At 41.8% G+C, this 12,710-nt stretch overlaps 1 protein-coding gene across 1 annotated transcript in view; it reads left to right on the top strand.

The window, feature by feature from the left end:
• LOC138067498 (uncharacterized) overlaps nucleotides 1-9,991 on the top strand; it is a 38,239-nt gene extending 28,248 nt beyond the window's left edge. The window contains exons 10-11 of the mRNA XM_068946450.1: nucleotides 8,269-8,441; nucleotides 9,410-9,991. Of these exons, the coding sequence (XP_068802551.1) occupies nucleotides 8,269-8,409 (141 nt within the window). The 3' untranslated portion in view covers nucleotides 8,410-8,441; nucleotides 9,410-9,991. The remainder of the gene's footprint in view (nucleotides 1-8,268; nucleotides 8,442-9,409) is intronic.
• Nucleotides 9,992-12,710: the final 2,719 nt, after the last annotated feature.

Here is a 12,710-nt window from a genome sequence, read left to right as displayed (position 1 = left end):
AACAAATGGCCTCTCAAAATTTGCCCTTGGGCTGTCGCAAACACTATGCAGTGGAGGGGCATGTATTTGTAGAAATATGTGGAGAAGGAAGCAATGCTGTTCAGCCAATAAATGCATGTTACATGCTCTTCCTAGAAATGTCTATACTTCTCATTTGAGAAAAGATTAATGTGGCACAGTGTTTTGGGGTAGGCAGAGGTTTTTTTTTTAAGCATAGTGCTTAAATATTTTTTTTTTTAATTCCTTCAACTCAATGCAGCTTGCAGCGTTTAAACATACCAAATATTTGTGTGACCCCTTAGGGATGAATCTTTTCTGAGAGGAGTGGTTTAGCGGTATTCTGAAGGGTTAGAGCTGATCCTGTCAGGAGTATCCTGTAGCGGATCCCTACGTTAATGCACGTGGGACTCTTTCCCCATTTATCTCCTTGTGGCCAATCGCCAAAATAAAAATAAACAAATCTTAAAAACTCAAACATAGAAGTTCCACATTAGTTGAAAGTCTTTTCAACTAAGCATTTTGCATCCCCCCCCCCCCCCACCTCCATTCCTGCTGCATGACTTGCACTACATCCCTTCTCGTCCTGCACCTGTGGTAGTTCTTTGCCTCTAGACCCTATTTCTGAGGGATTTTCAGATTCATTCTTCTAATGCGGTCCCTCTCCTTTCTCTTTATGAGACTGAAAGAAGAGAGGAACACACTTTTTTTGTCATCACAGGGCACAGCAGGGTCCTAAGCTCTGGGTTCTTCCTGATCTGCCTTTTTTTGTGTGTGTGAAAATGGTTCTGGAGGCTCCCTCTTCCATTACCTGCTCCAAAACCCACCAAAGGCCCTTAGGGCAAGTGGGGAAGAGGGAAGGCTCTGCCTCTCTCCTGTAGCATTTCTGCTTAGCTCTTTTTCCCAGGCTTGTAGGAGCGTCGAAGGCAGCCAACCAAAACTGTCAGCCCGGGCTAGAAATAGCAGGAAAGGGGTAAGTCAGCAAGAGAATTCATGCAAAAATTTCAAGCTGAGTATTTTCACCAGGGTTGCTAGTGGCCCCAACTGAGTTTGTGGTGTTGTGAGAGTGTGTATTGTGTATGTATATCCGTATTCAAAATGAGACTCTGCGTATCCTCAAGAGTGTACTTTGCACATAGACAGAGGCAGAAGAAAGGAAATATTATTTCCTATCTTACAGATGGGGCATTGAGTTACATGTTGTTATTGTGATTGTGTAAATGAGGTAGTTGCACACACATGGCCTGTTGTATTATTGGTGAGTGCACTTCTTGTGGTTGATACATAAAGTGAGCTTATAATTGTGAGTATGGAAATATGCACACATAGCTGTTAAAAGGAATAGTTTCCATTTTTAAAATGGCTTTAAGGAGATGAATAGTACACAGTGGACAGAGGGGAGAGGAACATCACAGGCAGGTTCCTGCCAAAATATTTAAGGCACCGTAATACAGGTATGAAACCGATATATAAATAAAAGAAGCAAAGACATTGATGAAATGAAAAGAATAATATGGGTGGAGCTGCCAGCTTCACTTCCAAGGGCTTGAACAAAGAAACAAATAAAGGAAAAATGAACAATTTTTGTAATAAGTTCAATGCAAAATTAACAAAACATGAGGCTTAGCAGCTAAAAAGTAAAATAAAACTAAGCATAATGTTGCACAAGTGCTTGCCCGCTCACTAGGGCTAGATATTGAGGAGCAGTATTCTATACCAGAGCTAATAGTTGCCTGTATATTTTATTTCAGTCACACTTAAGGTGTGCGAGTAGATGGTCTGCACAAGCTCGTAAATTTTCGTGGTAATTTTGAAAGCATTTTAAACAGTGAGTATATTTCAGTTATGAACTGTCACAGCCTAGGAAAAAGATTACCTGAACTTACTAGCGTGCTGTGCTGGGTATGTGTAGCAGAGACATGTCTTTCAGAAGTCTGCGCTGATAATAACCTTTTAGTAGCACCTCAGAACTTCTCACGGATCCTCTTCCACTTGGACGTTTAGAAAGATCAGATCAATGACTGGTAGGTCAGTGTTAGAGCTCTGATCTCTGCCAGGGCAAAAACCCCGTAACAAGGAGGTCATCATCAAAAATCCCAAATACAGCCAGGCAATGACTAGGCCATAGCGGGAATTCAAGGATTTTATAATCGAAAATACTGCACGTGTAAGTACAACATGCGGTGTTGCAATAGTTTGAGTCTGTAATTCTAATGCACTTACTGGAATTAGTAAGGAGCTCCACTGCCTAGTTAAAATCTGCATTTCGTAGACTGATTCTCTCTATTTCAGTGTCATAAAGGTGTCAGCCAAAAATTCTGAAGTGGCACTAAGATTTGCTATGGAAGACAAGACTCCAAAGTATGTACAGTTTTTGGCCCTCTTTCAGGAAGGGGCTGATGGTGGAGTACAGTACATGTTGCTGGGCTTTTTTATTTTTTAGTGACTCATATTTTGGACTTTATTGCTGTCTGTTTTTCAAAGCCAAACAGAAATTGCTATTTAGGTCAAACTGCTGTTACGGTACTAATAGAAGCAGACATTAGTTTTGTGTATGGATTTCACAGCTACACATTTTTCAGAGTGAAGTTCCCTCTTTAGGCTACTGCTGACATTTAGCTGTGTCGGTGTTATTCCAGCTTTCAGATAGTGCTACCTGTGCCGCATTACTTGTGCATGCGTAGTCGTGGCGTATAGCCAGAGACCTACCTTTCAGATGTATTTCCTTTTTTGTTCAGAAAGGCTTGGAGTACAGTCACCTTCCAGTTCCTGCTTTTGGGCCACCTTCTGCTGCTGCCTTGCTATCCTGGCTCTTTGTTGTTACCCTCTTGGCTCTTCTTGCCCACTGGCTTGATCCTGCCTCTTTGGCCCATCAGCTCTTGCTAGCTCCGCTGTGTCCTGCCTCTCCGCAGGGCTGTTTCCAAACCTCCGCTCCCTGGGCTCTTGCTTGTTGCTTCCTGATGAGTGTCAGCTTGGAAAAGGAGCCTAAAATTGGGCCCAGCAGAGCTTTCTAGTTAAGTGCTGCTCCGTGCCTCCACTCTGACGCTGGTGTGGCTCCGGTGCGAGGCGTGCTCCGCCTGTTCCCTGGAACTGGTGTCTTGAAGGCATGCACAGGAACTGGAAACCTGATGGCTCAAGTGCCAGAAGAAGTCTGGCACCAGCACAGACGTTTCTACCTGCCACTCATCCGTCCTTGGGAGGTAACTGAGCTTAAACATCTCTGTGGAGCACTGAGGCCTGCACAGTATAAGAGTGTTCACCTTAGAGTAGCTGCCATGACCTATTCGAAGGTGCTGAGAAAGGAAATGGTTAGATAAAAGTAAAGGGGAGCGTGCTGGCTTAGATGCCTGCTGGTGAAACTCCACGTGTGTAAGACTTCAGTGAATTTCTTTCAGTTCTAATCAGCTCTCCACATTTAACTCAGGGCACTGGGACACTTCTCAAGACAAATCTTTAAACCTACTTATGCAGAGATTTCAGATCCTGAGCTACAGTCAAAGGTGTGGGCTGAGGGAGAAAGTACAAATATGGCTTTAAGCTACCTTTAAAGTTCCTCCATATCTGTATTATTTTGTGCTCTAATGAAAAATACTTCCACTCACAGAAATAGTGAAATTTGCACTGGCTAGTAGTTATCCCAAAGGTCTCTTCTACAAGCTAAGGTCTAGGAGGCTAAGGGCAGCTTTTAGGGCTACTATTTTCTTCCTTCCCACGCTCCTCAGGCTTTCCTGAAGGTAAGAGGGATCCTAAAATGACTGGTGGTTTAGTTCCAAGAGGGCTCTGCATGCAGGAACAGCACAAATAAGCACTGCATGAGAATTAGATTAATTTTTGCTTACATAGAGGGCAAGGTGGCTTCTGTGAAATTTTCTAATCCTTTTCAAATTGATCCTCTTTTACAGTACATATATGACAGAATCCAATACTGCATTCCTTTTTGTCTGAGCTGCTGTAGTCTGCCTTTCTTGCTCTTTGTCTTTTACTGCTATGTTTTTTTTTTTTTTTGGGGGGGGGGGGGAAGGTATGGGAGAGGGAGCAACTATTTTGCCCAGACTGTATATTCAGAACAGTTGATGCCACTCTGAACACTCTCTGGCAACAGAAGGATGTTCTTACATGTTTTACTATTTTTTCCTCTTACCACTCATCAGTTTGAGTTGATATTCATACTCTGAATTAACAGAACTTAGTTGCAGCACCCACATGTCATCATAACCGTACATATGGTTCAGCTCACGCAAATAACAGGGACAAGTTTTTATTTAGTAGCTAGAAAGGGGTATTTTCCTGAGACTTGTAAGCAGACCATTTAATGTGTAAACTACAGGCCTTGCAGCAGTACAGATTGTTTTTCACTATTCTGTAGAAACTGCTGTCTTACAGTGTTCAGACTTTGGATTTTTCCTTTGTCCTTCCTGTGAGTGGCTACAAGGGCATGAAGGAAGTGGAAAAGACACACAGCTGGTCAGAAAATAGTGCCTGCTGTGCAGGCCTTAATATAATAGCGATGAGTCCTAGCATAGAGGAGTGCAGACCTGCATCTTGTATTTGTGGATGCCATCCATGCTCACAGCCCAGATTAACTGGCAGAGCTGTCTAGGCTCTAAAGCAGGTCTTTCCAGCCCAGGAGGGTCATCTCACCACTGTGATCACAGCACACGAGAAACCAGGAGCAAACTTCTCGGCATCCCCAGAGAAGTAAACCCTGGTGTTTATCTGGTGGGGAAAGCAGCAAAGTACAGCATGGGCCTTTATAGAGAAGAGGAAAAGCCTACAACCCCAATGATGAGCTGAGCCTACAGATGAGCCCTGCTCAGTTCTGGCAACTACAGCCTTTCCCTTTCCATCTTCTCTCAGCCCTGAAGAGCCCAACCCTATGCTGCTGCAGCCTCTGGGTTTGCTAAGTCAGATCCTCTCCCCACAGATCAGCCTCCTACTTGAGCAGGGGGGTTGGACTAGATGATCTCCAGAGGTCCCTTCCAACCTCAACCATTCTGTGATTCTGTTTCTTGTGTGACCCAGCCAGTTTTCTCTCCCCCACAATGCAGAACCATCCCACCTCTCCCAGCCTTTACTGTTCCTACAATGTTTTGGGAAATCCACGTGGCCTGTCCCATCACACCTCACCTCAGTGTGGAGCAGGAGTACAGAGGTCAACAGACTCGGAAATGCTTCCTGCCCAAACTGATTCCCCTGGATAAGTGTGTGGCAGCTCCCTCTGTGCAGCTGGTTCCCAGCCAGCATCCATGTAAGATGGGAGAGCAGGAAGGTGAGAAAGAAAAGCAGGAGAAAGCAGGAGCAGCAAGACTTGTTCCGAAAGAATTAAGAAAAAATGCTGCAGGCAAGTGCGCTGCCATAGGCTGTGGTTCCTGCTTCTGTCACCAGGAGCTGGGGCGAGGCACAGCGGGCAGGCAGCCTCCTCTTCCCTTTCGGGGTGCTCACTACTTCCAGTGCGGTTTCAAAGCACAGGGAATGCAATGCAGAGGAAGAGGTGGATTAGAGAGAAGAGGAGGAAAAGGAGCTGTCGGACAGAAGTGCTTTGCTAACAGAGGGCTTTTAGAGACGGGCAGAACCTAATGTGGAAACAACATGCGGTGGTTGCTATTAGTCCTCCTTCCACTTGTATCAACCCTCTTTTAAGTTTCTTCCTGCCCAGCTTCCACATTTTTCCTTCCGCTCCCTTGTTCTTGTCGGTCTTCACCTGTTACCTGTGTGTGTGTCTCAGAAACGCAGGTCTCATGTGAGGCTGACTAACAAGACCTCGTTGCCATCACCCTGATGCTTCGATATGCCTGCCTGGTACTGGAAAGAACCCTTTGTGGGAAGCCTCGGCTCAGCCTAACACTTTTAGCCACTTCTAAAGCCAGTGTTTTCAGAAGCAGTACTTATGGCCACATATAAATTACATACAGATTGCTTAATTTGCATAAGTGCCAGACAGAGAGATCCACAAAGCTTGGCAGATATGCCCAGATGCAAGGGGCCGTGTGTTGTGAGTGGGAGGAGACAGGGCCCATGTTCATTTTGCTGTAGGGATTGCTGCTGGCAGGGGGAACGGGCTTACTATAACCCAGAAAATTACCCAGGGCAGCCCCAGATCAAAGCTATCAAAGGGCTGTTAAATCTTTTGTGCTTTCCGCCTGCACTGCATCTGTACTCTCTTATGCTTTGCTTGGAGCAAAACTTTCACTGTGGTCAAATTATTATGCGTGTGAAGAAGTTGTCTGTATAGAGGACACTGCAGAAGATTTTGGCAAATCAACTGAGTGTGAGACATCAGGGTTGGACTCTGTCAGATTTAGCAATGACAGTTAAACGTTACCTTCCTGTCCTCCTCTCCATCACAGTGCCAGAGTTCGTTGTCTCTGCAGCAGCGGTGGTGAAAGCAGAAGCTTGCTGCTGCAGCCAGTGCAATGCCCAGGCCAGTCTCCAAGGTGAAACCACCCTCGCCAGCGTCTGCTCCTCACTCTTGGGACAGGCAGCACAGGTACAGGGCCACAGCAGCGGCTGAGGGACGTACTGTGCTAAAGACTGCTGCTCTTCGGTCCATTGGAACCCATTGGTCAGAGTCCTTAAAATGTGTTCAACCCCAAGGTGGAGGTTTCTCTTTAAACTGTTTTCAACAAAGCTGACGTTCATCTGAGGATAGCTGTCAGAGCTCTGTAGACGCTTTGCTCCTGAGTGAAAGCATCTACATAGGGTTTAAGATGCCTTAAATTGTTTGTGTTGTCTTCATCCTTTAGATGATCCATCTTAAATTTTCTAACTGAAGACATGGCAGAAGTTTGCCAAAAAGCCAATGGAAATTTTGCCTGTAGGCCCAGGACAACTATGAGTAATTACTGTGAAGGCACCTGCTAACAAGTGAGGTTATTACATCCTCTTTGTTTTCATCACTTCCCTTTGTTAAACAGAGGCACGTCGGAAATTCTGCTGTCTGGGGATGACAGCAGATTGGGGATGTGGTTATCTGCCTCCACTCGCTGAGCTCTGAACTCAACACTCCCTCTCAGAGGCTGAGTGGGATGGCTAGAAAACAGGGAGGATGTGGTTTCTGAATTCTGAATCATGACAGTTTTCCCCCAATACTCTTATCTGCAGTAATTAAAAAATTCCAGTCTGGTAATTAGACTGTATCTGGTCTCAGGCTCTGTGGGCCTTGACACTAGCTGCTTAAATTTCAGGACTAACCAGAGTAATCAAATTAAGTTTTTTAATTAACAGTTCTTCTAAACTGATACTAAATCAGAGGCCAAGCTGAGTAACAGCATTTTAAAAGTCATTCTATTGCTTCCATTCTTGTTTGCATTTCTTCCCTGAGGAGCTGTAAGTACTACACTAATTCTTTTCGTAAAACCTCGTAGCAGTCAGATACAGGCCGCACACTAGAAATAGGCAGTGTGAGTGAAGATATTCCAGCAATTTGATCTTTACTGTTTTAGCCTGCCTTAGGATAGAGGATGGATTAGAGATGACCTTCAGGGATCCCTTCCAGCTCTCTTTTTTCCAGTATTCATAAAAACGATAGGAACGTGATAATCAAAAAGAGGTGGGTGCCTCTTGCTTCCAAAGATTTATTTCCAACTGGTAAACTGATTAATTGCATGTGTAGCTAAAAAAAAAATAGTAACCTCAGAAGGCAAGCTTCCAGGACCTTAAATTTATACCTCAGAAAAGACGAGCTTCATTTTCGACAGCAGAGACATGATTCATATCTCCTCTCAGAACAGGCTAGATGATTAGTTGGAGGGAACTTGTCACAGTTTGCCAGTTTTTACCCTAGTCCTACCTGGCCAGGGGTCATCTGCCAACAAGTACAGCTGGGGCAAAGCGAGTGCCTGGTCCTGACCCCCACGCCTGGGTGGGAGCGAGGGATGAGAACTGAGCGTGAGCAGCGCTGGGCCTGGCAGGCCTCCCGCGAGCTTCCTTTCAGAGATCTCCTGGCAGAGTTCACTTCTGTTCGGGGTGGGATTATCTTGGTCCTTGATCAAGACCATCCAATGATGAACTGCATCCCACAGATGTTCCCTGTGAGGAACTTATGTGCTTATGGCTTGAAGTCCTACTGTGCTGAGTACTAAATCTGGCAATACGTACAGGATCAGATACTATATCAATATCCAATCTTGTCCATAGTTTGACAACAAACTCAAATTCATTCATACGTTTAAACTTTGCTTAGTTTAATGATGATCTCATCCTGTGTTTCCTCAAGTTAAAGATAAGATGACACTTAGGAAGTCGTAATTATTATAGTATTCTTTTTTCTAGCTTCTGCTCAGCTTGTGCCTGAAATTCATCTTCAGATTTTGCACCACCTTTACCCTGAAGGCTGAGCAAAACAAAAATGCAACAATATCAAATTCTGTCAAAGCAAATCTTGAACTGCCTACACCTCATGGAAAAATCTGACAGACGCCTTATTTAGAAATGCTTTGGCTTAGGTATGTCATTCTATTTTGTTTCCTTAATACGTTTCTGTGAAAACAGGGTTATGGTTTAGGATTTAATCTTCTGTGTATTCCTGACTTCAGTCATAATCTCTGTTCACATCACAGTTAGCTGGGACATCATCTTCACGGTATACAGCAGATTTGAAAATGGTCTTTTTATCTTTTTTTTTTTTTGGTAAAGATTTAAAACCTAAGCAGAAAAGTAATGAAAAGAGCCTACCTTCATTTCACTGATATGTCATGCTCAAGTTTTCTCATCCTTTTAAAATCATTCTTTGGCTGAATTGATTTTGTGGTGTTGACTCCAGGAATACTGTTTGTAAGCAGCTGTGTTTCATGCAATACATTAAATAGCAGAAAGGATCCGGGTGGATGTATCTATAAAAATACAGAATATTTTTTCAATGCAATGCACATAATGGTAGAAATTCAATGAGTCAGGAGGTAGTACTGGTTACAATACTGCTTTTGCTTTTCAATTCTGTGTTGCCACTAGAAAGGATGCTAATGACCCTGCAGATGCCTTTTCCAGTACAGACGAGCATATAAGTGTGAAATATCCTGGGAAAAAACAACCCATGAATTTCCATGAATAGTTGGAAAAGTGATTAAAGAAATTGGTAAAAGATGCAAAAGATACATACAAAATACCAGACTAGCAGCTTATACTGAAAGTTACATATTCACTATGAGAAAATGGATTTAAATATAATGTCAGAACACTGCCATCTATCCTAGTTGAAATAGTGCCTTATGTTATGTTGGTTTTAAAGAGATTGTGTTTGAGCTACTGGAAAAAAAAAAAAAAAAAAAAGAAACCCAAAACAAGCAAAACACTTTTTCCTTGGAAAGCTGCTTATTGTTGAATGCTTCAAAAGGATCCAGGAAGCTGTGGGCATATATATATACCACAAATCAAAGACAACAGTGTGATTAATAGGCTACCTGACCTTTCCCAGGAAAAGATAGCAGAGCGTGCTCGAGAGGGCCTGCGCGGGGAAGAGACGCGTTGCTTCATGGAGCTCTCTGCAGTTTGGACAAGACCTGCATTTATGAATCTTTCCAGAGTAATTTCTTGACCAAGTGTTCTCCAGTCTTTTATGAGTTATCTGCTAGTGCTTAAGGGTTCACCTACATACCGCTTTTTGGATCAGTTTAACTGTAGATCAGTTCAGAACGAGGTAGCCACGTGGAAACAAGCTATAACAACAGAACCACCTTCAGACTAGTACAACGGCACCCGCTCTTACAGGGAGTGCAGGACTTTCAATGATATTTGTAAGTTAAAAACATTACAAAAATATGTTTAAAGCATCCCTAAGAGATAAGATTACAGATGAATAAGTTATAGCACAACGCTTGCTGCAAGACTTTACTGATAACAGTGTTAGTACTGGTACTTTAACATAATTTGTGTTCTAACTTGAAAATAATTTGTTAAACCTTTCCATTTACTATGGTCATATTTATATCTTTGACTCTTTCTTTAGCTCCCTTGTCAGTATGTGGCTGCTTTACAAGAATTAAAACTGAACTTTACGAAATACATGTATCCAAAATGATTTATTAGAATTCTTAGTTTCCGTAAATTGCTTTAGCTCACTCGGTATCGCAGGTCAGGACTGCTCTGCCTAGCCAGGGTAAAGAGAAAAGCTTAGATTTTTTCACTTGAGGTCTTGGTTAGCACTTTTTACCGCCACAAAATGTACTAAGAATTAAAACATGACAGAAAACTCCCTCAAATCACATTTTAAAAAGCATTTTCCAAAAGTGACTATGTTAGTAGACTTTATTGTCACCAGAAAGCCTCTGTTAATCTTACAAAGCATCTGCAATGAATAATCTTCCCCTCCCCCTTTCTTATTTGCTGCCAGAAACAGCTTATAAACGCTTAGTTGAAAACTCAGCCAAATTTTGCTTTTAGGCACGCTGTTGTAAATAGAGAATATTTCTACTGCTTTGGGTAGAATTACTCCAAATTTTGCTTGGGTCTTTCCTAATTAGCCGCCACTCATTGCCCTGGTCAGCACCAGAACTGCCGCCCCTGGTGTCAGATGAAGTCAAGTGCTTGAGCTGAGTCTGCCCATCGTTTGACAAATTATTATAAACAGATTTGAACAAATATTTCTTTACAAAACAAACTGGTCAGCAGGCTCCAGGCTCTATTCTCCTGATGCATTTTACAGGAAATAATATCAAGTTAGCTATTATGAAACTACCCCCTCCTCACACACACATAATTGCTTCCAGCTTGCTGATTATTACCCTTTCCTTAACTGATAGAGTGAGAAGAGAAATAAAAATATCTCCAAACTGTGGGCCAAATCCTCATCTGGTATAAATCCACATAGCTCCATCAAAGTCAATAAAACTATGTTGATTTACACCAGTTGAGGAGCTGATGCACAATAGTTTTTTACTTGCTTTTAAAAATAAAACCTTATGTGATTGTGTAACCAACATTGCAACAGAAACAGGCATTTTCTTTTGTGAAGTCAAACCCGTGCCCTCTCTTTGACTTTTAAACGTTTTCACTTAGATAGCTCTTCTATAGCTTTTGTTCCTCACCTTCTGGCACAATGCTTCTTGCACACTTTTTACTGTGCCAGCAGCATGATAGAGGTACAAATTGCGCTCGCTGAATGAGAATCAGACATAAAACAATATGCCCATAGAGTAATGAGGATAAGGAACAAAACTGTATCACTATTCTTTCACACAAAAGAGAGAAAAGAGCTAACGAAAGCAAAGGAAATTGATAAGAAAACTATTACTTTACCGGCATTCTGCTATCTACCCAACACTTGCCAGCTAACAGTACCAAACGAACAGTAATTTTTCTATCCAGGAATGACTGTATAGTAAACTGCTATTATGGATTAAGATTCTTAATTCATCTTTAATAAAATACATTAATCTAGTGAGACTTACTCTTACAAGGTTTACTGGAGCTGACAGTAACTGGGTGCTCTGCCTGGACAAACTGAGATTTCTAAAGTCTTTCTGTGGTCTTCACTAAGGGCTGTCAAGCACATGGTGGATTTTTTGGGAAAACTCCTATACTCATGATCACAACAAGAGACAAAGGGGATGTTCTACGACAGATCTTTCTACATCCATCCTTGGGGTCTATGCATTTCAATGTGGTATATTATCAAAGAAAGGTCTGGTTTTTCCCAACCCCCCCCCCTTTTTTTTTTTAATGGGGTGATGTATATTCAGAAATTCATTATAATTTCATTCATATCCTGAAAATCTGAACAACTCTTTATAGTTAATGCTGAAACAGTTTTGTATTGGTTCATCAAAGACTTTTAATATTAGAAAACCTTTATTCATTCTTGGTATAGCAGCAGCTAATAGCATGCTGGTATTTTATTAAAGTTAATGGTGATGTTCATGTGAGTGTTTGTAGGATCATAGCCTTTAATTTCTAATTTCTTTTTTTGAATAGAGTTATGAAATTCAAGTAAGATGCCATTTGAGAACAATTTTAGAAACAATAAATGCAACATATCAGTTATTTCATTACTAAGGTGTAATGGAAAATTGCAGTAGTATACATATCCAAATGATTTTCTGCAACATGTGGACAAGATTAAGCTCTCTTTAAAATACATGTTCAATTGTTTTGAATAACATTGTGAAAAACATGCTGTGATATCTGGAATTCAGTGGCAATTACTGAATTAGATTCTAGTCACCCTTTCTGTTCTCCATTTTAATATACAATTTTAATTCATAGTAAGTCTGAAATACATTCAGATTTGACTATAAAGCTTTTTGTAATAAAACTTGAAAATTTCCTTATCATATTTGGTAGGTACCACTGCACTATTTATTTTGATTTGGCAAAGATGTCACAGATTGCTAGTCTGTATTAAACTATGAAGCCTTTGTTTTGGGGTCCTGCTTTTATTTTGGATTACAGCCTGTATTTTGTAATGAGGATTTGCCACCTGGTTGAATGAATGACTGAGATGCAGAGAAATCCAATTCAGATCCTTCATTAGCTGTCTGTTTCCATGGCAAGATATGCTTTGAAAACATGATCTATTCCCTGGAGAAAACAGTGGTTCCCCAAGCACCCTCTAAGCAGATATTTATAGGCATGCAAACTCCAGATCTGCACAGATAAAATTAAAATAAAATGCACACACACAAATTGGTAAACACTTCCCAGGCGGTCAAGATTGAAAGAGGGGCCCTGCCTGTAAAGAAAGGCGATGGTAGATCTTGCCAAATAGTTCTGTGACACTT

The sequence above is a fragment of the Struthio camelus genome, chromosome 5 (assembly GCF_040807025.1).
Source record: "Struthio camelus isolate bStrCam1 chromosome 5, bStrCam1.hap1, whole genome shotgun sequence".
Classification (NCBI taxonomy): Eukaryota; Metazoa; Chordata; class Aves; order Struthioniformes; family Struthionidae; genus Struthio; species Struthio camelus.
Note: the sequence above shows the minus strand (reverse complement) of the source record. Positions and strands in the feature narration are given on the sequence as shown.